A 25956-nucleotide genomic window follows, 5' to 3' on the forward strand; every position below is an offset into this window, starting at 1 on the left:
TTTACATATTGTCTAAAATAAATTAATTTCTTTCGTAATTTATTTAAAATTTCTTATTTAAAAATAATAAAAACTAATTGCATTATTGTAATATCACATGTAATTTTTTTATTTTTATTTTTTAAAATTATCTTTTAGAGATTATTTTCTCTTATTTCCTAAATGAATTATTTTAAATAAATGGTTGTATGTGTATTTAAGACTAATTTAATTCAATGTAAAAAGGGTATTAGAGATAGTGTAAAGTTTTATTTTCGTTATTTGATTACAATTTTTGTAAGTATTATATTACGAATATGGAAAAACATGTCTGTAAAAAAAAAAAAAAAAGATCAAATAAAAGTTTTGAAAAAATTTATGTAAAATAGAAAATACCCTTTACCCTAAAAAAAAAAAAAAAGGCAATCGTACAACAATATCTATACATGTATAGCATATATATATATATATAGGTCAATATGAAGCCAAAACTTAGTGACAGTGGCAGTCAATGTCTGGTGTGTCTAAATTAATAGGAAAAGAATCGTATTTTTGACCGCACGCAGACAATTTCTCTTTGTTTTTATAGATCAAAATCACTGCAAACTGGAATCAGTTTTGAATTTTTCTTTCTTTCTTTCCTTTCTTTTTTTATTGAGCAAGAGCAATGGCAATGGCAAACTGGTCCAGGGGAATCTTGATTTTGTCCTTTGTTTTATTTTTGGGATGTGGGAATATATATGAAGATGTGTTTATAGATGGAAACTGATTGTGGGTCATTTTTTAATTGGCCAGTTATGATTTATATATATATATATATATATATATATATCAACTTGATGGTTCATCACCATATGACCACCAGGAGATTATACGCATACCAGAGTGGACCGGGACGGAGAGATCCCTAATTAGCTAGACAATTATCAAGTACATTAATCCTACTTATTGTGATTAATTATATATATATATATATATATCTGAATAGGGTATATTTATACATGTAGGAAGAAGAAAAGAGAAAGGTAGCATATTTAAGCCGGTTCTTAAAAGAGTTTGGAAAATTGGATCCGACTGTTAAAATAGGAACTGACACAGTGTCTTGAATGAATACCCATTTAAAAATCGAACAACCCTCATGGCTAATCTGATTACCAGTTGGGTTTCTTAAATTCGTAATAAATGGGTGAATAAATTGGGCTTTAAAGAACATTAATGGATGGGAGATGGAAAGCAAAAAAGCAGACTTTTCTTCTTGAGATTCATACCCACCTTTCCTTCCCTGTCCATGGTGTTGAGAAGATAATGCATTTGGGCTCACCGGCCTCAAATCCAAGATGCCCAGCTTCTTCTAAAGTCATAATTTATAATACCCATCGGTAAAACTGACTTACCCATTTAGGATTCGGGCGTAGTAAACCAACTTACCCTGTAAGTGTCAAACTGGCATGTATCAGTCATAAATACACAATGTCAGAAGTGCAACAAAAGATCATTGTCAACTAAATTTGTGCTTTCGAACACAACTATTTTCTTCTTTACGCAATTACCGTTTCCATTTACAATGCGCCAAAGGATGAGGTTCAAAATACACAAACCCTCGATGCCACTCTAAACCTGACAACTTAAAACAAAATATTTGTTTAGTTACGAAGTTCTCCAAAACTTGGCTGCAGAAGTTTCAGTATATAATGAATGAGAGAGAAGAGCTTGATGCAATACGAACAACTCTTCCACAATTCTACTTTAGCATTTAGTCACCACACAAAATTAGGCATCCGAAGAATGTAAATCACGGCTGTCGTCGGATAAACTGATGTATCAATCCAAAAAGGACGGAAAGGAAGTTAACAAAAGCTTTGGTTAGACAATTATCACCTCGGTACCGCATGAGTTAGCCCCACCGGATGCACAATGAAGGGCCACGCCTGATACGGAGCTCGAATTGCTCCCAGAATTCTGCATGACATTTGTACAACCATCCTGACAGTGAGATCCGAAGTCGCTTGAAGATTTTGTATTCCTCTTAGGATCATCAGAGATTGCATCTTTACTTAATTCTACTTTTGGGACACAGACATTATCCACGGCAATCTCAAGACATGACTTAACCACTGCGGATGTGCAGATTCCATTGTCGGTGCAAGGTGAGAAACCTGGCCCTGTGCCAGTATCACCAGATGGCCCACAAGAGGAATGGCAATTTTGGTTAACAGAAGCTATAAAATCAGTAGCCTCTGAACCACAATCACGGATAACAGTATTCTCACCAGAAGCTTTCAAACTCAGTTCCTGAGGTCGATCCAGGTTGATTTTATCAGAAAAGGGCGCTGGATTGTCGTCGTCGGAGAGACTTTTGCCATTTCTTTCATTCACCATGGGAACAGAAACAGCACCATAGGATTCATCAGTAGTTTCACTCTGTTCATGGGTATTACACACCTGATCTCCAGGACTCAGAATGCTTTTATCTATTCCATCTGGCATTTCACAAGCTGCACATATTTGAGCAAGACATTTTATATCCTTATCAGATTCAGGGTCGTTGACAGTTTCCTCTGCTACATTTGATGACCCATTGCAGGGGCAATCAAGAGGCTGCAAACAGGACTCTGCAGCAGAACTTCCAGCATTGCTCTTCTGTGAGCAAGCATCACTCTCACCAGGTACATTTAAATCGAAGCCTAAAGAACATCTCTGATCGGAACTAGCTGCCACCTTACTCATGTTCTGATCCTCCTTCAGTTCACTGTTCCAGGAGCCTACAAACATGTACATGGTTAAACCTCAAATAAATTTGTGTATGCGCGCATATATACAAAAACCAATTCTATGTCTGTGTATATAATTGAATATATCTATATCTATATGCATATGTATATGTATACAAATATGTAGAGGAATATAATTCACAGAGAAGAGCATGCCTTTGGTAAATACCATCAGGATTTTTTAGCAGTGATTTCTGCAACATATCTACACGAGGAAACACTAACAAATTCATGTTCTTCATTTTTCGCTTGCTTGATGCTTCAAGGGGCTTGAAACCAAAAACCGAAGTCCATGTTTCTGACAACTCCGAAATTGCAGGAATCACCAATTTCTCAACGTTTAGAGAGCAGAGAGCCTGGTAAAAGGTATAGCAAATTTATACAAACAGATGCAGTATGTTAGACACAATAAACGGATAGTTAGTATGCATCGAACACCAGCTAAATGCATCTGAATCTAATGATGGCCAGAGAAGTGAAAAATCAGCAATTTTACATTTTATCCAGACCCTTAGAGATATTAATATATCCAGGTAGGAAAGTACATCAGAGAAAATGAACTGATCTCAATGCCATTGAGCAGGAAAGATGGGATACCTTATATCAGAATGATTTTTTAGGAAAACGATCCAAAGCAGAAATTTTTAAACAGACAACTGAAAAGGCATGGCTCCCTTTTAACCAGGAAGAAATCGATTCAAAAGATTATTAATTAACAACTTCTCAGATCTTAAACTGTTATGATGAACTCTTAGGGCCAATGAATTTATCTGCTATCATGAAGGCACCAATAATGACTTCCAAGTTATAACTTTTACCACTAGCACAGTGTTTTGCATTTTCATTTGTCACATAATTTATATAATAATACAAATGTGCAACAGCTCTAAATGGTCAGACATCGCCTTTCACATAAGCTAAGTACAATTAACTAACAAGAGTTAATAAATAAATCTTAATTAAATTGCAGATATTCTTTCAATATTACAAGGATGAAGACATACAGGGCAAAACTACTAAGTTTGAAGAGATACACAACCAACCACATTTAACCTAAAATGATTAAAATGAAAACTTGCGCCAAATCTTGGATCTTCTCCTCCCTCATATGTATGTTAATCTATGCACATTCTTGACGCCGCAAAAGGTGGTGACAGGAGGAAAAGAAAAAGCTAATTGCTAGCGTGCTATGTAGTCAAAGGAGAACGAATATGCATGTCTAAAAGTCATATTCTTGGTCACATGAATATATGTGGAATTTTTTGAATAGTTTTAGGAGAAAAAGGTACATGAGAAACCATATCGACTGCCTACATGTGGAAGATATCCCTATTTTAAAGAGTCTCTTTAGCATCAAGAATATAAAACAGGGAAAAACATGAAACCAAATGCCAAACAAACATGCAAGAAAAATATTAAATACCGGATGGCTGAATGCAGCAATGCAAAGAAAAGGACCCTGAACGGTCAAAACACCGAGCTCAGGTATGAAGAACCAAAGGATGGTACAGACATGCCAATTTATCCTCAAGACATCCAACAGGAAGATCTTGACAAGAATGCTTTCAGTTTGAGGTACCTTCATTCCTACCACTTTTTTTTGTGCTTTCACCATGTTGAGTCAACTAGTTATTTTATGTTCGTAATACAATACTCTATTCTGCAATATGCAGACAGTTTGAAGTCTTCAACTAGGACTAAGGTCAATAGTTTGTTGATGTGGAAGAATGTGCTTTATACATGTATAGATTAAATTAGGAAAGTCTGAATATAATAGTTAGCTTTCCTAGAATTAGGTTGATTTGGTTAGTTCCTTTTTTCTGTGGTGTCATATCCCACATATTATGAGATGTGAATATCCCACAGATTATGGGATGTGATTCTATTTCTAAAGGCTAGAGCTCCTGTATATAAACCAATTGTAATTGTAATATAAAATATAATTTTTTCTCTCAAACTACAACATGATATCAGAGCTTTAGGCTCTATTCCTGGGAATTGAAACCCTACACTTCATAGCAGGGTTCTGCCTTTCTCTTTTTTTTTTTTTGTTCTGTTGTTGAGGAGTTTTCTGAAACTCCACTTCACCACCAAGGTTCCATTGATTCGCCGCTGCAATTTTTTTGACCTGCCACTCTGTACGAAATTGCAAGCTGCCCCCTGTTTCTGCCCTATCGCCACTGCTGCCAGGAAGCTTTTGTAAGAGAGTACCTGAATTGTATCAGCCTTCATCACTGATATCTTATTTGACTCAAACCAGCCTTAATTGCTTTGGGACAGCTTGGTTCAATTAAGAATGTCAGAGGAGGTAGAAACAACAGCTATGATACATTTGGAGGATGCTCGTTAGACCTCAAGTCGGAGAATTGCAGAACATTCAGGCAGCATATAGGCTGAATGGAAAAACCTATCTTAAATGGTCCCAACTTGTCCGGGCTGTGCTGAAAGGGAAAGGAAAAATCAGTCACATCTTAGGGACATGGCCAAAACCAGAAGATCCGAGATTTGAAGCGTGGGATGAGGAGGATTCGATGATCATGACACGGCTATGGAACTCCATGACTCCAGAGATTAGCGACACATGTATGTTCTTAGCCACTACCAAGGATGCATGGGATACAATTCAAGAAACTTACTCCAAGACAAAGGATGCTGCCCAAATCTACAAAGTCAAAGTTAAGACGATCGCTGCAAAACAAGGAGATATGATTGTCACTGAATATGCCAATCAAATGAAGGCTCTATGGCAAGAACTTGATTATTATAGGATAATTAAGAACAAGTGTCCCGATGATGCAACAATTTTGAAAGACTATTGAACAAGATAGAGTTTATAATTTTCTGGTTCGACTTGATCCAGAATTTAATTTAGTTAGAATTCAGATTCTTGGCAAACAGGAAGTTTCAAGTTTCAATGTAGTGGTGGCACTCATTCGAAGAGAAGAAAGTAGAAGAGAATTGATGCTTGAACCAAAGGGGACTGACAATTCGGTTTTAGTGGCTAGTAACAGCGATAAGATAGCCACAAATGCAGAAAAAATGACAGCGATCAAGAATGGAAGGACCAGCCAGCCAAATACTCAAAACCATGACCACAAAGACACTTTATGGTGTACCTACTGCAAGAAGGCACATCATACTCATGAGCAAAGTTGGAAATTGCATGGAAAACCACCAAGCTACGAGTGGGGACAAAAACGAGAGCAACCAAGGAACAATGAACGAGTCCAAATTGTAGCAGTGCAACCGCATGGAGGGACATCACAAGAGATGGGAAATCTCAGCCAATAAGAAATTGAAAGGGCGAAATCACTTATTGACAATCTTGAAAAACCATCAGGTACTTGTTCACTGGCGTGTTCAGGTAAACTTCCCTTCTCCATTGGATTAAATGTCTCGAATATAACCTTTACCAACTCTTGGATTATTGATTCAAGAGTTACCGACCATATGACCTATTCCTCAAAAATATTTTCCTCATATACCCCCGTGTTCAAGTAATAGGAAAATAATCATAGCCAATGAATCATTAACTACTGTGACAAGCATAGGTGCTATCAAGATAAACCCGTCACTATTGTTAAAAAATGTTCTTCATGTCCCTAGGCTAACAACAAATCTTGTTTGCATTCAAAAGCTCACTAAAGATCTGTATTGTAAAGTGGTTTTTAATAAGAGTTATTGTGTATTTCAGGACAAGGATTTGGGAAGGACGATTGGACATGCTAGAGAACGGGATGGACTCTACTATCTCGAAACATTAAATCATTTATCAAGTCAATCCAACACCACTAAGGGCATAACTTCTTATTTTCCTGTCTCACAGTCTTTTTCATCTAATAAAGAACCAGTTTGACTTCATCATCGCAAACTTGGACATCCATCATTTAAGATTATTAAACTTTTATTTTCTTCTTTATTTAAGGGTATAGAGGTTGAATATTTTCATTGTGAAGTGTGTGAACTTACTAAACACAAACGTGTATCTTTTTCAATTAGTAATAAAAGGAGTTCTATTCCTTTTGATCTCATTCACATTGATATTTGGAGTCCTTCAACTATTTCCAATGTAAATGGAACTAAATGATTTGTGTCGTTCATTGATGATTGTACTCTAGTCATCTGAAATTTTTTACTTAAACAGAAATCTGATGTTTGTATTGTTCTCCTAAATTTTTGTTCTATAATAAAGACTCAATTTGGAGTCAATATCAAAAGATTTAGGTAAGATAATGCTCAAGACTATTTTAGTCAAGCTCTAACTTCATACTTTCAAAAGCAAAAATAGTACATGAGTCCTCTTGTACGGGCACTCCACAACAAAATGGAGTAGCAGAACAAAAAAATAGTCATCTCTTTAATTCAACAAGATGCTTCTTGTCTTAGAAAAACGTACCTAAATCTTTTGGAGAGAAGCGGTTTTTACAGCTGCTCATATCATAAATCATTTGCCTTCTAGAGTCCTAAGATTTAAAAGTTCAATGGATGTCCTTTCCAAGTTCTATCCAAACCTACACACCACAAATAGTCTTGTTCCTCATATATTTGGGTGTGTGGCATTTGTTCATATTCATAATCAAAACCGGAAAATATTAGATCCAAGGGCATTAAAATGCATGTTTGTGGGATATTCTTCAACTCAAAATGGGTATAAGTGCTATCACTTTCCATAAAAAAAGATTCTATGTCTCAGCTGATGTGACATTCTATGAACAAGAATCCTATTCCATCGTTCCTTATCTTAAGGGGGAGAATTCAGTAATGGAAGATAAGGATAAGGCAAACTTTTTGCCTCTTGATCTGCCATCTTCACCACTTCCTATGTCAAGACAGCCTAGTCCCATGGATGTTTCTACCGAGCCTACTGAAAATGTTCCTCCCATAGAGCCCACTGACAATACAAACCCTTGATAGTGTGAGATTTGGCAAAGGCAAAGTGTTCTTGAGGACGAAGAAGATTATCCCTGAATCTGTGCAAGTCCAAAACTCCAACCTAAATCTTGAGAATGAGGTAGCAATTTCTAATCGCTTTCTCAATCTAAATATGAGATAAACAATGATGACCAAGACCTCCCTATTGTTATCAGGAAAGGAGTTAGAGAATGTACAAACCAACCTCTATATCCTCTTTGCATATTTCCTGTCCTTTAAACATTTTTCACCATCTCATGGAGCCTTCCTTGTCAGCTTAAACACCATCTCCATCCCTACCAATGTATCCGAGGCTTTAACCAATGAAACATTGAAGCAAGCCATGAGTGTGGAGATGGAGGCATTGGAGAAGAACAAAGCTTGGGAGTTAGTGAAGTTACCTGAAGGAAAGAAACCCCTAGGGTGTAAATGGGTTTACATAATAAAATATAGAGCAGATGGATCAATAGAAAGATACAAGACTAGGTTGGTGGCTAAGGGTTATTCTCAAACTTATGGGATTAATTATCAAGAAACATTCGCTCCAGTTGCAAAGATGAACACTATTAGAGTTTTATTGTCATTAACAGCTAATGGTGATTGGGATTTGTAGCAGTTTGATGTTAAGAATGCATTTTTGCATGGAGAACTTGAGGAGGAAATTTATATGGAAGTTCCACCAAGTTATAATAAAGGGTTGACTGCTAGTACAGTATGTATACTAAAAAAGTCTTTGTATGGATTTAAACAATCACCACGAGCATGGTTTGAAAGGTTTGCTAGAGTAATGACAGCTATGGGATATAGGAAGAGTCAAGGGGATCACACTTTGTTTATTAAACATTCACCTGTAGGTAAAGTTACAACCTTATTGGTGTATGTTGATGACATAATTATAACTGGTGATGATCATAGGGAGAAACAATTTCTAAGTCAATGTTTAACTAAGGAATTTGAGATCAAGACGTTAGGAAGATTGAATTATTTCCTAGGGATTGAAGTGGTTCATTCTAAGCATGGCATTTTTATCTCTCAACAGAAGTGTGTTACAGATCTACTCAAAGAAATCAACAAGACAGCATGCAAACCAGTGAGTACTCCAATAAAGCTGAATCTCAAGCTTAGAAAGGCAGAAAAAGATGCTATGGTGGATAGAGAGATGTATCAACAATTGGTAGGGAAGCTCATTTATCTTTCTCACACTCGGCCAGATATAGTGTACGCGATGAGTGTGATCAGTCAGTTCATGCACAATCCAAAGGAAGTCCAACTGCAGGTGGCATACAGAATTTTACAATATCTAAAAGGGACACTAGGTATAGGCATCCTTTTCAAGAGGAATGGAAGATTAGTCCTTGAGGCATACAAAGATGCTAACTATGCTGGATCAGTTGTTGACAGAAGATCAACTTTAGGTCATTGCACATTCCTTGGTGGAAATTTGGTGACATGGAGTAAGAAACAGACTGTGGTAGCACAATCTAGCGCTAAGGCAGAATGGCTCAGGGAGTGTGTAAACTACTATGGTTGAAGATTGTTTTAGAGGATCAGAAGATCACGTGGAATGGCCCTATGAAACTTTATTGTTGCAATCAGCATATCTCACAACCTAGTGCAGTATGATCGAACAAAACATATCGAGATTGACAGATACTTTATCAAAGAAAAGTTGGATAGTGGATTGATTTCTACACCTTATGTATCTACACATGCCCAACTTGCTGATATACTCACCAAGAAGTTAAGTAGTTCAGTGTCTGAGAGTTTTGTATCCAAGCTGGGAATGGTGAATATTCACCAACTTAAGAGGAAGTGGGGAAGAATGTGCTTAACACATGTATAGATTAAATTAGGAAATTCTGAATATAATAGTTAGTCTTCCTAGAATTAGGTTGATTCGGTTAGTTTTTTTTTTTTTGTGGTGTCATATCCTATAGATTATGGGATGAGAATATTCCACAGATTATGGGATGTGAATATCCCACAGATCATGGGATGTGATTCCGTTTCTAAAGGCTAGAGCTCCTGTATATAAACCAATTGTAATTGTAATACAAAATATAATTTTCCCTCTCAAACAAAAACAGTTGACAATTAGTTCATTTAGCATTGAACTTCGTTAGGGGTAAAGATAAGTGATTTCAGACTCAAGGTTCTTTTATTGTGGATCATCCTCGTTATCCCTCTGAAGATTGGGGGACATTATTGACATTTAAATTAATATGTAAATATTTTTATACATGGATTTGCACATCCTTGATGCTTGTGAATATCACATCATAATATTTTTATTTAAAAGAAAAAATAGTTCCTTCAGCCTCGCAATTTTTTTTAGGATAATTTTCTTTTTTTCTCTATTGCTTCACATAAATACAAGACAGGTTTCTTCCTCTTATGTCCAAGAATAGAAGAACAAACTCAGCGAGTTCTGACTACTGATGATCAGATCTAGTGGAAATTGGAAAGGTAAATTTTCTGTCAGTTTGTACTACAGTTATCTGCATAATAGGGATGCTGCTGTTAGATAGGATTTTCCGACTAAGCAAATGTGGAAGACCAAAGTTTCCCCTCACATTGCTTTGTTTTTGCTTGGGAGGCTTGTTGGGAGAAAATTTTAACCCTTGACAAGCTGAGAGTTAGAGGCCAGATTTTGGTGAGCGGCTGCTACTGGTGTCTGAAGGCAGAGGAAACTTGAAATCATCTTCTGCTGTGGAGTCCTAATGCCTAAAGCCTTTGGTGTATGATATATGGTCTTCTAGGGATTGATTGGGTAATTGTTGGGTCAGTTGGGGGAGAGATTTGGGATTGGGATGGCTTATGTGTAAAAAGAAATAAAGTAAATATAATCTCTTTGACCGTTTTTTGGGTTCTTTGGAAAGAGAGAAATAGTAGCATTTTTGATAGTATTGAAAATAGTATTTATAGATTAAAAGACAAGTGTATTCTCTATTTTGGGTCTATTTTGTTAAATCATAAAATTATTAATGATGTAGATTTTGAAAATATCATAAACACACTAATTTTGGTACCTTGTCAATATACACTTCACATTTTTTATCTAAAAAAAAAAGAACAGAAGTATAAACTCGTAACTTTTGGACAATATTTCAGATAATTTTCGTCAATTAATAAACAAGAAACACAACATTAGCAAATGGTTCCTTGATGTAATACTTATTATAAATGTTACTGTGAAAAGTTCCATAATAGAAATTCAGTAGGAAAGAACAGTGAAAGAAGCAAAAGATGACATTTATTTAAAACATACATGTTCAATAGCATTAAGCAGCCGACGGCACATCCCCTGACGTCTATACATATAGCGTGTCCCAATAAATGGCATCTCTGCTAACTGATTGCCGTGGATCCTATTTCATCAAAAATTATGCAATGTTATTGTTAATAGTGAATTATTGAAGCATTCACAAAAACATGAACCATCACTAGATGCAAACATGCTCTCACAAAAAAAGCTACTACCGCTGCCTCTACACAAGATGTGATCATCTACCATGATGACATTGTTGAGCACCTATTAGGATTCCAAAACTTTTAGATTTTTTCTAATCTGCTATCCAAATATACACCTTGATCCAGTTATTTTAATTAATCCAAAGAAATATCAGATGGCAAAGGGGAAAAGAAAAGGTTTAATATAAATATACTAGTTTAATTTGGTAAGTTAGTTAAACAGAAAATTTTTGGACCAAGACAATAGATTATAGGTAGATTTGCTACTTAACTAAATCTCAGTTCCAAACAACTTATGATTGGATAATAGGTATATTTGCTCCCACAAATAGCAATCCACTTAGTGACAATTGACAAGATAAGTGACAAGAGATTATCAATAACTCAAAATGCTTGACAGAAAAAAATTTAGAAGATGGCCCATTTTGTACACTACAATGCCTTTTAGTTTTGACTGACTTAATTCATACATATTTTTGCAGTAAGACATGTAATAGTGAAAATAAAGACATTTAAAAAATGTGATGCTGAATTTGAAAAGAATAAAAATTGTTTCTATGGTTTTCCTAAAAACAGTTTTTATATTTACACTTTTGTTAGCTAAACCTATATGGGCTTCATAAAGGTTGGGGATTGAAACTGTAAGGAAATGCTCACATAAGAGCAGCAGCACTACTGAGTTACACAAGCTCTGGCATTTTTTGTTTATACTTTAATATCACGCAACACATACTGCCACAGGTGTTTTATGTATAAACCTTCCTCTCAAAAAAAACGTGTCACTTAAAAAATATGATGATGTGTCAATTTAAAAATATCATGATGTACAACGACCAGCCCTGAACTAGACAATGGCATTTATTAACTAGGAACGCAAAGAGAAAGTAGAAAACAACAAAATGAAAGGAAAAGACCACCAACATGAAGTAGCCCCCCTGATTTCTTCATAAATTAGACAATGGTATTTGCCCCAAAAAACGTGCCTTAGTTGACAATGCCAAAAACACCATGCTAACCCCTATTCAGAGCTCCAAATGTAGGATTTCATGAATCTTTTTATTTTCTTTTCTGAGAAGAGGGACTCTTGTGCATACTAGGTAGAACACTCACTGTTCAATGAATACAATTAGAAGTTCACCAAGATCAACCATAACGAGAACAGACAGATTTATCAAAGAAGATTTAAGTGAATCAGAGTGGTCAAAGCAAATCCTTTTAAGAGGCAAATAATAATACTTCTCTTCTACATTAATATTTAAGGTCCTAATAACCATATCTTATGGGAAACATACTACTACAAACATGGAAGAAGACATACCTAATGGATGCTGCAGCAACAATCTCATCACCCCTCTCAAGAATTGCAGTGAAAAAACCAGTATAATTCAGCCGGTTAAAGTTTGACCTAGAAAACAGAAATTGTTTGATAAATCATTGAGTTCAAACTTCTCATATCTCTTCCATTCTGTTATCCCAAGCAATACTTTGAAAATTGAAAATAAAGGTAGAGTGCATGTCAACCATTTTATCCAGAGAGGCAGAACAAAGTATTTCTGCAACAATAAGTAGCAACAAAAAGCTTTTTTGAGAGTACTGAGAAGAATTTTGACAAATTCAAAAAAATTCGGTTCCAAACGCTAGGTTTTTTTATATTAAGGGTCATCCTCTTTATTCTTTTGAGGATCTTGGAGATCTGATAGATTTTTTATTTGATATGTAAACTTTGTACACTGATTGTATTCCCTTGGTGCTTGTGAATAGATATATATTTCTTTAAAAAAAAAATTGAAACAGAAAGGGAAAAGACAACTTCTAATGTTGCTGATGTGAAAGGCCTTGATTTAATTGTTAAGATCTGAACATGAAAACAGCGCATAATCAAAATACCCCAAAAATTTTTCCATTCAACCACAAAATTAATCTCAACAATAAACTTAGAGATCAAAGATACTCTTTCTCCAAAAAAAAATTGGCAGATACTGAGATTAATGACAAAATCTTTTAACAAAACAGTAACTTCGCGACAATAATTCATTTTGTCAAACAAACAGCAATTGCCCAAGCATAGAGAAAATTTGAACCATAAAGTTTTCTCCATGTGTGAGTGTGCTAGGGTATATATGCTCTTGATATGCTTGTTTCGAGGCCTGAGGCCCCCAAACAGCTCCAAATATACAGGATTTTATAAAGAGTAAATCGAGGATCCATCTAATACCCACCACCATCCAAAAACTCCTTTTTAAGAAAAGAATCTTCCTCTAGTACATACTGAAACTTTTGATACTTCTAGTGCACAATATCATTAACCAGAATTATGTAATAATTGTTTCCTTTTTAATGTATTGAGTCAGCATCCAAATACTGCCATCAGCAGAATCACACATAAAATGAAAACTGAACCACCTATTCTCCTGCAGGAAAGGTCCAACAATGTTATAAATTATGTTCATTCTCCCTAAGAAAGATGATTAAAATATGGGTTCTCAGTGCTTACCCGAAACTATAGACAATATTATGAAGCAAATTAGTCCCACTTCTGTGGTCGAGAAGAGGCAAGAAGCATTCGTCCATTACAAACATTGCAACAGCTAGTTTGGAATTGCATTCAATCTCTCGAGAAACTTCACTTGGAGAAAAGTCTGAGTCAATATCAGATCGGTGGAGAAAAGCCCAAGAGAAACCATCTTGCAGTTCATGTTTTACCCCAAAGAGTGCATGCAGTTTCTCAAATAACTGCAAAATAAAGAAAATTTTGAATCACTTTGAAGGCATAGTAAATATAAATGATCTAACTCTTTCTTTGAAAATATAAACAAATTAATAAAATTTCTCAAGAGGGAAAGTCATTTTCTAGATTTAAAAGGAAAATAGAACTTTGGATCTATGTAACAGGTGCTGATTTTTGCCATAAGAGTATTTGGGTTTAACTTATTCATGGTTTAACTGCTTTGTAAATTTTTCTTCTGCATCTGGGTGCATAGCCTTGATGCCTCTGTATTAATATACTCCTATATTTTCTTCTTTGCCATAAGAGTATCTGGGTTTAACTTATTGATGGCTGAACTGCTTTGTAAATTTTTCTTCTGCATCTGGGTGCATACCCTTGGTGCCTCTGTATTACCATACTCCTATATTTTCTTCTTTAAAAAAAATTCTAAGCTAAAGGTATATCACCCACCATATGGCTATGCATTAGTATCATCAACTCCTTATCTCACCTTTAGAAACAAAAATAACTGCTGAAAAGGAGATGCTCGATCTACAAGTTAACCTGAGTATATATATATACACATCTCATATGTTCTCTGAAATATTCAATCACTATTTAAAGTCATACTTGCATTCATACCTCACTTTTGACTAAATTTAGAAAACAAAGTGTATGTTTATGCAGATATTTTCTTAGCTAGTCATTAATTTAAAATAAAAAGGCAGGCACCAATCCTTAATTAAAACCACTCCTTAGTTTTGACTCGCATTCAATTTTTCAAATAAAAAAACCATGACAAATCTAATCAATGAACATTGTACATATGGATTCCATGATCTTCGTATCAAAACCGATTTCAGGATATGGGAAATTTTGATATAAACTAGAAAGACTTCAACCATTAAGTAATTTTCTATGTGCTTTCTTGTAGCTTTAGATAGTTTTGAAATTCCCATCCTCATTTTTTGCTATCCTTACAGATCAAATCAGCTCATTGGCCCAAATACAAATGTCTCAAAATTCCCTTTCCTACCTCCCAAGAGACAAACATCAAGCCAAATTATTTACAGATGGCTTAAAGTTCACAAAATTGTTGAAATGATGGTTAGAGTTTTAAAAGATAAATTGCACAGGGTAGGCAAGCAGAGTGTATGAAGCTTTCAAAAAACACATGGTCTACAGAACTGTTGAAATATAGTCTTCCTGTTTTGTACAGCTTGGCCACCTGAAGGAAAGATGCCAAGATTGGGGTATGCTCTTTTGGATGCTTACAAGAGATGGTGTGAGACATTTAAGATCAGCCACTATTTGGACAACAAAAATTGACGGTTTCCCTGCTTGTTAGGGTTGTTGAGATCAAATTCAGTTTATGCAGATAAGGAAGACCAACAGCGGTGGTGGCAAATAAAGATAGGCTTTCCTGGTCTAAATCATACTATAGTTCCTTGCGTAGCAGGAAACATATTACCCTCTAGAAGTAGACACCTCCCATGGTTCAAATTGCTCCTTTTGCTTGGAAGAAAGCGTGAGAAAAGATTTGCACGAAAAACAACCTTATCAAGAGGGGCAATGTCCAAAGAAGTGGCTATCACATGTGTCTGGAGGATGCAGAATTTCCCAGCCACCTGCTTCTTTGGTTCACGGCAGTTAGCTTCTCGTGGGAGACAACAATAAATGTTTCTTGGTTTAGATTAGGTAGTTGCAGGTCACTTCGCAACTAAATTATTGGCTTGGAAGGGTTTTTGGATTGAGTGGACTAAAAAGAGGTTCATTTCTCTCCTCACCCTTGCTATTTTTGGTGCCATTTTGAGAGATTGGAATAGACTAGCTTTTAAGGGAGTTTGTTCGCTTTCATGTAGAATTAGGGGCCTTGTTCTCTGAAGCCTTTTATATTTGAGTTATCATTACTCCCTGAACAATGGAAGGACTTAAGAGACCTTATAGATATTTGGACTAATTCTTACCTGTAAACTCTATTTTCCTATTTAAGTAGCAATGGCCTGAGTTGTTTGTGAATGAAATTTTCTGAAATAAAAATTTAGAAGCTACATTCATGTCTAATCCACAGCATTACATGCAAGTACAGTTTTCTTCCCCTCAAAGCAAATGTGAAGATAACTCATCAACTGCATATTTTATCATTCTAATTAGTTGATAGCTGACAAGTAATGTTTGAAATGCCAATTCATACAGAACAGGACAGCAAGGTGAAGTAAAAAACTATAATCCATCTACTGAAACCTTGCTACCAAATCAAGTAGCAAGCTACAAACTTCTCCAGCTTCTCCTGAAAGCTACACAAAAATAAAGTCTGCAAGACCAGAATTATGCTGTACATGGTAACTGGACATGCATTAGCAGATTGAAAACACCAAGGTTCCAAGCACAGTTTTACCCTAATGAATAACTACAACATTACCTCTTGACATTTCTTTCCACAATAAGACATCCTACTTTGATTATCATTTGCAGCATCTTCCTCTTGGATGCACGACGGGTGATCTACAACAAGAATAACAGTTAATTTTGTACCCAAGTGGAAAAAGATGAAGGTTATGCAATAATATTGATAACGATAATAAAAGTTACCAACAGTAACAGAAGCCGAAGCAGTAATAACAATAATAAAGGAATTCGATAATTTGCGCATAATCAACATTTTCTAAATGATCAAGAAAATAAAAGAATACATTTTTCTTCGCATAAACAGCAAATGCATAAGGTAGACTGGGCAATATTGTCATCAGCATCCCTTTGACATGTAGCCACATTGACCATTCCACAAAATTTGCAGGTGCAATAAACACAATGCCAGTCACCGGAAGGGAACTTCTGCAGTTACAAAGTTAAAATATAAACAAAAATCAGATTATTAATCTGCTGGATTAACAAGAAAATAAGTTCAAGTTCAGATTCAACACAGAAGATCTAAAATTTGAATCCAATAATGCTAGCCCCTTTTCAACCCATTAAGCATGAGAATATATCATCCTAAATGAACATCAGCAGAGAATTACCACTATAAACTGTTCCATTTTTTCAGGTACTAATCTTTAATTTCTTTTTTCATTGATAGTATTCATCACTATTTTTCATTGATAATGTTCATTAGAATTTTTAAACAAACATGTGGACTTTAACCTATGAATATACAAGAAAAGGCATCATGCATCAACCTCTCATATATGTTATAAAAAGAACGAATACCAGTTCGCGTGCGGGGGGTGGAGAGAGGAGGAGGGGTTGGAGGGAAATCTAACTATCATCATTATAGTGGAAACTGGACAGGACAAAAGAACTTTAAGACACTCCTTAGAACTGCCTCACAGGATATTAATTAGTTCACACATATCATACACAATTTTCCTCTTTGTTTTACTCCGGTAACAGAGTAAAAAATAAAACAAAAGGAAAAATAGTGTTAAGAGAAGAGAAAGGCCTTGACTACATAAACATGAAATAGAATAATCTATGGAGCATTACTTTTATATCTAAGCAGCTCTGGTGAAACGTAGATGGGCAACCATCGCAACAGATCAGATCTCCCCCATCTCCACAGATCCCACACGTATCATCATTTGGATCTCCATTCCCAAAATCTACAAAATGGAAGCCTCTCCCTTTTGACTCATCTTGTTTATTCCATGAGTCTACCAAGCATTGCAGAAGGGAATTTCCAGTCTCCAGATAAAGATTTTGAAATGGTTGACGAAGCTTGCTTCCTGAATGACTTTCAAAACCTGAAACTGTAAAAAATTCACTACAGCAGTTGCATTGGATGCCCTCCTTCATAATCCTACCCTCGAGGAGTACCCGAGTCTTTCTGCTGTTGAAATACTGCACCTTCCCATTAAGTGGCACAGTCGCTAAATCAATCATCCAAGAAAGCACAGTTCGCTTCCCTTCGTATAATAAGTAGCCATCACTGTCAGATTCTACACTCTTCAAGGAGTTGCGAACCAATAAAGCACAAGGCTTCCTACTTTTTGTTTCTTGCCGCTTATGTTTCCTGCCTGAAATAGGAACTATCTGTTGTGATGTACCACCTGAATCACCCTGTTTGCATATTGATGAACTTCCCCCTTTGGACGTCTTACCATACAGATTCACAGCAGGCTTCAGTTTTTCTTTGTTCAGTTTCTCCTTTTGTAATTTACGCTTGTGCTTTTTCTTAAGAGCAACTACTTCACCTGCTGTCTCTCCACCCTCTCTATTTTGCTTTGGCTTCCCTTTATCCTTCCTTTGGTTCTGAACTACTCTTTTAAGAAGGCTGAGTTCGTTCTCCGATATTGGGGTGAAAGCATAACCAGTCTTGGAAGCCTTTGAATTATCACCACAACTTTCAAGCTGCTCCTTAAACATTCTATAAGCCAAAGTGACTGACCAGTGAGTCTTTCCCTGAGGATTAACATACACTGCATCATTATACTCTCTACCTTTTCTGGGCCTATATTCAACCGTCCAACCTGCCCCTAAAAGTAATTCCACTATTCGATCTCTAACTTCATTCTTTGCTTCTGATAGACTTTGTTCCCCATCTTTCTTTTTGATTTTAGCTCCTTTCCCTTCATTTTTCTTGAATTGAACTGCATTTACTGCCCCTGATGTCGTCTTCATTGAATTCTGATTCACTTCTGTTTCCATATCCCTACAGTTAACCTTCCTATCTGGCAAAAACTTTTTCACCCCCATTACTTCTCCAGACGGTATCTTTTCTAAATACAAAAAATTTGTTAAATTCTGTCCCATATTATCTCTCACCATAATGTCATTTTCATTTGGCCTACATCTACTTATCTTTTTACCTTTATCTAGATTTGGATTGAAAACCTCAGTTCTCCTCTCCTCTTCGGGAGGTCTCCCACGCTTTCGTTTTAACTTCTTTCTCCCAACATTAGATTGATTTCCCTCCTGCAACTTGGGTCTTCCACGCCTCTTTTCCAATTTAATCCTTTCTTCATCATCTGCTTGATCAATCCGTTGCACCTTTGGGGGTCTCCCACGCTTCTTTTCTGATCTAATCCTCCATTCACCATCTGGTTTATCAGTTCCCTGTACCTTTGGAGGTCTCCCAGGCCTCTTTTTCGATTTAATCCTTCCTCCACAATCTGACTGATCATTTTCATGCATCTTCGGTGGTCTTCCACGCCTCTTTTCCAATTTAATCCCTCCATCACCATCCGACTGATCATAACTCTGAACCTTTGGTGGTCTTCCACGCCTTTTCCGTGTCTTTCTTCTCGAGTGACCAAATTGATTACTGTCAGACAGCTTGGGAGCTCCTTGCTTAAATTCCATCTCCTTCCTCCCCTTGTGACCAGAGTGATCACTCTCTTCAACTTGTGCATTGACAACTCCATCCACATTATCCCTGCTTATTTCCCCTTTGACAACCGCATTATCTTCATTCTCTTGCTTATTGCTTTCATCCTCTTCACATTTATTAACAACAACCCCTGATCGCAATAACCGACCAGAGACCCGCACTCTAACATCAGAACTTTGCTGCTTACTCTTTTTCTTCCTAAGATGTATGGTATCATCTTCCTCATCATCTGCCCTCCTTTTCTTATCATTGTCAACAAATCTAACAATGTCCTGCTCACCCGTAGAACCGTTTCCACCACATTCTCCATCTCCTGAACCATCTCTCCGCAGGATTTCAGTTCCCTCTCTTGAAGAAGACACCAACCCCTCTTTATCAGACAACAAGCTCCCTAGCCGGCTTCTTTCATCATTTAAATCAGAATCTCTTTGTTTCTCATCACCCTTTTCCTCCTCAACATGTACTGAAGTTGGCGAAACCTCGTTGCTCTCAGGTTCTGCCGATAAATCGCCAGATCCCAAAACCTCCCTCATCTCTCACGAGATCAACAAGAAACCCTAACTTCAAAGTACTTGGTTTCTGATCCAAAACGACCTAGCTGGAGTCAGGTCAAAGGAGAGGGAAGAAACGCCCATGGATTTTTCTCCCGCAATAATATTATAACGCATAAAATTCGTGAACTGAATGTCAATAGACTTACAGTCCGCATCTGGAATATTAAAAACCAGGAGAAATAAGAAAAATAATGAAGAAAATACAGGAAAGAGAAACCTCACCAGTTAATCCTTAGAAAACCAGACTGATAGAATACTCACAATGCAGCAGAAACCACGACAATTATCTGATCCTACAGCGCCGTATGAGATAGGGAGACCAAAAGCATCACGAAAGCAGCTATGGCGTTTGAGATTCCGGAGGAAAGATTTGGGATTAAACACAGAGACCTGCGAGCACCAGGGTTTAGAGCGAGAGCGAGAGCGAGAGAGAGAGAGAGAGAATGGGGGGGGGGGGAGGTTTTTAAAGTTTGGGGCTTCCACATTATTAGTTCTCTTACGCTTATAAAATTATTTTTTTTTCCCGTTTTGTACGTATTTTTCTGTCTATACGAATTCCAGAGCGCAGTGATACGAGGGGTAGAATTGTAATTTTATATTACCCAGATTTCCAATTTCCCTCCATTCACTGAACTCCCATTAAAAATCTGAAATTGGATTAGGAAGATGTCATTAAAAAATTAATGATAATTAATTAATAAATATTTCGATAATCAAAAAACTTTGTCGTTAACTCCAATGACTCCGCCTCATTCTGCCGTTACTGTTCCGTTACCCTCTTGGCTCTCTCTCTCTCTCGGTTCAGTCATTCATACACGAAATTTTGTAAGAATAAAAAAATTTAAATACTTGTTTTATAAAATAATATATACATAAAAAATTTGTAATAAAAGTTGAAATTTTAAATTTATTTCTGATTAATCTTTTCTTTTAATAATTTTATAGTTCTATTATAAATATTTATATATATATAATATTTATAATTATGTACAATGGAATTTTTTTTTTTCCAATTAACAATATTAAATCTCTTTAATATTTTTGTCGTTTTTATATTACAAAAATTCACATATCATACGATTAATTAACAGAAATATTAATTTAATTACAATTATAAATATTAAACATTCAATTAAACAACATTATAAACTCTTTTACGTGTATTTAGCTTCAAACCACTTCCAAATTTATTCATATATGTATATATGTGTGTGTGTGTGTGTGTGTGTGTGTGTATCATACATGTAGTAATACACACACATATATAAATACCCAGAAACCTTGAAGGAAAGAAAAAAAATGCAACTCAGGACTGCTGAGTAGAAGAACATAACGTTGCAAGGCTCGTACGTCATACATGCTTATATAAATCACCCTCCATTACTATAATTCTCTACGTGCAAGCTCATATATATATATATATATAAGTATATATACATGTATACGACATGAAGTGTTGGATTGATGATCTTGGACAGTTGAAAATCAAGGAGGCTGCGTGTGAGAATCCACCAGTATAGACCATAAAATATGAACATCTTCATCCGGACATGATTTCACATCTTTGTATAGAATGTATATCCCACCTCTACCTGCAAAGAAACCAAAAAGACAAGTGCAAATCACAATGAAACTGATTAGGTATGAAAATGATCGATGAGATTATCATGGGAAATGAATGCCGTGAGTTATAAGCAGGAACATATATATATATATATATAGAGAGAGAGAGAGAGAGATATACGAGAGGTAATAAAAGAATCAAGAAGATGGGTCATGCATAAATGATTAAGAGAAGAGAGAATAGCATACGAGTTATATGGGTTGAATGAAGATGAGACCAGAGCTTCTTCAATGGCGAGAGTAGGGAGTGAAGCCATCCCATTTGGAGAATTAGGTTTTAGTTCATGGTAGTTGAAAGTTTGGAAGGAAATACAGAGGGGATGAAAATCTTTTACTACCCGATTCAATTACTTTATCCTTTTTGTTTTGTTTTTATTTTACATTTTCAATCAGATTCAAACAACTGTGTGTATATATACATATACATATACATATACATATATATATATATGTAAGCAGGTATACTTTGGGTAGGATGTCTCTGTCCGGTATTGATGTTTCTCTTTTCTCTCATGGAAGAGTTCTAACTTGGGAAATCTTCTCCATGACTTTTCTCCATATACAGAAATTAGGTAATGTTGTATAATTATATTATAATATCATTTGGTAATTATCTTGAGAAATGACTGGTGGTTGAAGCCAGAGTTTGTAGTTATTATGCTTGGGCTGTATTTTGTTGGCTCCCACTTTCGTTCCTTCTGTGTGAAGTGAAGAAAGGAAGAGTGTATGTATGTATATATATATATATATATATGTATGTATGTATGTAATATATATATATATATAGTAATAATTTTCACCTGTTGTTTTCCCAAATCATTGCGGATAAGATGCAAGTCTTAGAAGTAATTCTTCCATCATTTTAAGCTTCCTTTGTAAGTCTTAGAAAAAGCCCAAAAGCTCAAATGGTGCCGTATTTTGGGCAGGTCGGGCCGGGTGATTTCTTCTTATACCCGTGCGGATTAAACCCGATCCACCTATACATATACACCTCATATTTATAGAGAAAAAAAATATGAAGAGCAAAACAAAACCGCCAACAAATAACACGATAATTCCTCTTACCAGAACCGGTGCCTTGCCGGATAGCAGGCACTGAAATGGCGGCCAGTGGTGGTGGAAGCGGCCAGCTGACGTACAGACCGTATCGTCATCTGAGAACTCTGAGAGGACATAGCAAGGCTGTCTCCTGCGTTAAGTTCTCGAACGACGGGACTCTGTTGGCATCGGCATCCCTCGATAAAACCCTAATAATCTGGTCAGCCTCCACCTTGGCTCTCGTCCACCGTTTAGTGGGTCATTCCGACGGCATATCGGACCTGGCTTGGTCTTCTGACTCGCACTACATCTGCTCGGGGTCCGACGACCGGACCCTCCGAATCTGGGACGCCCGATCTCCCTTCGACTGTCTCAAGGTCCTCAAGGGTCACTCCGACGTCGTTTTCTGTGTTAACTTCAATCCTCAGTCCAATCTCATAGTCTCCGGTTCATTCGACGAGACTATCCGCATCTGGGAGGTTAAAACCAGCAAGTGCCTTCGTGTGATTAGAGCTCACTCCATGCCTATCACTTGCGTCCACTTTAACCGCGATGGCTCCCTTATTGTCTCCGGTAGCCACGATGGATCTTGCAAAATCTGGGACGCTAAAGAGGGTACCTGCTTGAAGACCCTCATCGATGATAAAGACCCCGCTGTTTCTTTCGCCAAGTTCTCCCCCAATGGAAAATTCATTCTTGTCGCTACTCTTGATAATACTCTTGTAAGTAAAAGAGTAAAGTGTTCAGTTTTATCAATTCTGCTTCGATTTTGATTTTGCAAATAGAAGAGTGATTTCAAAGAAAATTTCCTTCTTTTGTGGATGCAGAAGCTGTGGAATTACTCAACGGGGAAGTTTCTGAAAGTTTACACGGGTCACACGAACAAGGTTTACTGTATTACATCTGCCTTCTCCGTGACGAATGGGAAATACATTGTTAGCGGGTCCGAGGATAATTGTGTTTACTTGTGGGATTTGCAGCAGAAAACTATGGTTCAGAAGCTTGAAGGTCATACTGATACTGTTATTTCTGTAAGCTGTCACCCCAGTGAGAACAAAATTGCTTCTGCTGGCCTAGAGAGTGATAAAACTGTGAGGATATGGGCGCAAGATGCTTGAACTGTTCAATGATGTATGGTTGGGTTAGGTTACTAATTTAACTAGGAAAAGTTGGATGGTTATGCTTCTTGTCTTTGTAGGATAAAGTTTTATATGAAATTCTCTTGATCAATGATTACCTGATTCCATATTTAAACCGTTGAAATGAACATTGGCTGGTCTGTATTGGAGGCATGGCAAAATACGAACAGAAAAGGTATTGAATTTATTCTTATGGCAGTTTTGTGTTTGTTGACCTTGCATTATCTGAATTCACCAAAAGTTCTCGATCTATTCACCTAAAAAGAAATGGTGTTGTTTGTGGATTAACCTTCCATTAGATGTTTTACGCCTCCAAGAATCTGTCTGTTTGCTTAGGCCTGTTTGTCCTCATTCGCGTTTGTGTTAATCTTCATATTGTGTCTCCTGTTTACTCTGGATGTTTTAGTTTTCTTATTATGCTGTTATAGGAATCACACAGGTCATCTAGGTATCTGGGTCAATGATTATTTTTTTGAGAAGCCTTACATTTAGGAAGCATGTTTTCCATCATTGAACTTTCTAAAAGATGAAACTTTAGGTATGTAGCTTTTGTTTTCCATTAAGTCACAGCTCATTTTCAAGTTGTGATATTGTGCTAGTTAACATAGAAGTGTTGGTAAATTGTGTTTCCTAGATGACTGTGAAACTTAGTTTTGAGCATCAGGACACTTACATAGTTTCAAAAGCATCAACATGATTGTTTAATTTAATTTGTATTGAATATAATCTCTTATCTGTATTCTTCACATTCTTGGTTTAATCTAGCACATTAGGATCTCTCCATATTCCTGGTTTAGTCTGAACATCAGGATCTTTTCTTGTGCTATTCTGTTGTGGGGTTGGGGCTTAAAGTGCTAAGACAGTGTGGAAGTGTTGTGCTGAGAAAGGAATTGCAGAATCATATAGCAAATCTCACATTGTAAACTATTCCCAGCGGTCAGTTTATGAAATCAAATACCCCAAGAAGTGCATTAGGTCGCACTCAGCAGGATCTAAACATCAATGTTCCGACTGCAAAATGTTTTGGTGAGACAGATTGCATTAAGTTTTGTGATATAAGTTGATGCCTGCTGCATTTTGACATTATATTTGCTATGGCTTTTGGTATTTATTGCACTTTATTGTTGTGTGCATGATATGTTGATGGCTTGACAAGTCAACTTTTTATCCTAGTTAGTGAGTTCATAAATGGTATTCCGTTCTAATGATGTTGTATTCAGTTTGCTTTTATTGGAAGTTTATTTACAAAAAAAAAAAGGTTTATTTTTATTGGAAGAATGATGTAGAACAAACTAAGGTTGCTTTGCCTGTGCTGAGAACCTCAGGATTCTTAGGTATCACCATCACACTTGGGATTCTTTGAGTGTCACATATAAGCAAACATTTGATTGCATCACAGTAGTCATACATGACATTTCTGTTCAGAAAATTATCTGAATGTGAATACTGGCTGTCTCATAATTGAGTTGAAAGATATTTGTAGCTGTTACAATAGTACCATTAACATGCTCTGCAAATTTAAAATAAATCCATCCACAAATATGTTTGTTCTTATTATCATTATTGCAACCTCATCGAGGCTTCTGGTGTTCCTGCATTGGTTTACCATAGCAGCCTAAGCATGTTCACTTGCATGCTTAATTAAAAATTCACCCCTTGATTTGTCATCTCTGGCTGATACTTTTTTACTATAGTCAATTCCTTACTTTTGACAGATAAAAGGAATGATAAATGGGTCGTTTTAGTTCTCATGTTATGACAATATTATTGATGAAGATTTGGATGTAATGAATTCTGTTATTGTCCACAAGGATTGTTGCCCTTCTGGTGAGTAAAGCAATGACAAAGCAGGTTTGTGTTTATCGGCTATCTTCTTTCAAATATACCCTGCTAATCCTGCCTTTTATTTTTGTTGGCTTTGTCTTTTATAGGGCTTTCTTGAATTGGACGATGACTACTATTAAAGGTGTTTGTTGAAGGTGATAGAGACAGTATGCAACTGCTAGAAACTGAACTTTGGATACCGGATGGAGGAACTATACAGTATGGATCGGAATTCCTGCTGGTTCTGTTGATGTCAGAAATTGCTATTGGTCCTGTGTCTATGTCGGTGGACACGTGTGTATTTGCAATCAGTAAGAAGAGTTCAGTGCAGCTTAATGGTTTTTCTACTTGTTTAGCAACAACCCTGCTGAGAGTCTGCTGGAAAATTTTCCATTTCCTTCTCTAGCGATAAACAAGGTACTCAGATTTGTAAGGCGTTAAGTGTTGAGCCTGGAGAGCCTGCCTGTCTCAGTGAGTAGAAACTAGTGAATTAGAGACCTTTGCAATTAGTAAACTTTTTTGTTAAGTGGCTTGTGGTTCAATCATTCCAGATCCCTTTTTCTGCACTGATAGACACTGCAATATATTATTCTTCATGGGTGAATTCTGA

General features: G+C 36.3%; 2 protein-coding genes across 14 annotated transcripts; one reads left to right on the top strand and one right to left on the bottom strand.

The window, feature by feature from the left end:
• Positions 1-1081: 1081 nt before the first annotated feature.
• LOC110821979 (uncharacterized) lies at positions 1082-20178 on the bottom strand. 4 transcript variants are annotated; one of them, XR_015818125.1, is made up of 11 exons: positions 19984-20178; positions 17326-19877; positions 16533-16674; positions 16262-16344; positions 13627-13865; positions 12451-12537; positions 10930-11029; positions 2920-3106; positions 1858-2741; positions 1530-1596; positions 1082-1408 (listed from the first exon to the last, which is right to left on the bottom strand). XR_015818125.1 is itself a non-coding variant. In XM_088216913.1 (10 exons), the coding sequence occupies exons 2-10, from the start codon at positions 19699-19701 to the stop codon at positions 1591-1593; spliced, it is 4104 nt and encodes a 1367-aa protein (XP_088073039.1). In that variant the 5' UTR covers positions 19702-19877; positions 19984-20178; the 3' UTR covers positions 1444-1590. The 4 variants fall into 4 exon arrangements, 2 of the variants coding, with proteins under 2 accessions (XP_088073039.1, XP_088073038.1); XR_015818124.1 differs by having other exon boundaries at positions 1530-2741; XM_088216913.1 differs by lacking the exon at positions 1082-1408 and having other exon boundaries at positions 1444-1596.
• Positions 20179-22350: 2172 nt separating this feature from the next.
• On the top strand, positions 22351-25950 carry WDR5B (Transducin/WD40 repeat-like superfamily protein). 10 transcript variants are annotated; one of them, XR_015818128.1, is made up of 5 exons: positions 22351-23105; positions 23211-23697; positions 24457-24548; positions 25238-25349; positions 25454-25950. XR_015818128.1 is itself a non-coding variant. In XM_022042255.2 (2 exons), the coding sequence occupies exons 1-2, from the start codon at positions 22446-22448 to the stop codon at positions 23499-23501; spliced, it is 951 nt and encodes a 316-aa protein (XP_021897947.1). In that variant the 5' UTR covers positions 22351-22445; the 3' UTR covers positions 23502-25950. The 10 variants fall into 10 exon arrangements, 1 of the variants encoding a protein (XP_021897947.1); XR_002539706.2 differs by having other exon boundaries at positions 23211-24548; XR_015818126.1 differs by having other exon boundaries at positions 24375-25349.
• The last annotated feature ends 6 nt before the right edge of the window (positions 25951-25956 follow it).

This window comes from Carica papaya, chromosome 3 (genome assembly GCF_054855325.1).
Source record: "Carica papaya isolate Zhongbai chromosome 3, ASM5485532v1, whole genome shotgun sequence".
NCBI lineage: Eukaryota > Viridiplantae > Streptophyta > Magnoliopsida > Brassicales > Caricaceae > Carica > Carica papaya.

What these genes read in the sequence shown, in the direction of transcription:
- LOC110821979 (XM_088216912.1), bottom strand. Translation starts at nt 19,701, where the DNA reads ATGAGGGAGGTTTTGGGATCTGGCGATTTATCGGCAGAACCTGAGAGC. An exon ending in GTGGAAAGAAATGTCAAGAG is followed by an intron (nt 13,866 to 16,261) that starts GTAATGTTGTAG and finishes TTTATTTTGCAG; the next exon opens with TTATTTGAGAAACTGCATGC. An exon ending in GTTGCTGCAGCATCCATTAG is followed by an intron (nt 11,030 to 12,450) that starts GTATGTCTTCTT and finishes TTGATGAAATAG; the next exon opens with GATCCACGGCAATCAGTTAG.
- WDR5B (XM_022042255.2), top strand. Translation starts at nt 22,446, where the DNA reads ATGGCGGCCAGTGGTGGTGGAAGCGGCCAGCTGACGTACAGACCGTAT. An exon ending in CTACTCTTGATAATACTCTT is followed by an intron (nt 23,106 to 23,210) that starts GTAAGTAAAAGA and finishes TTGTGGATGCAG; the next exon opens with AAGCTGTGGAATTACTCAAC.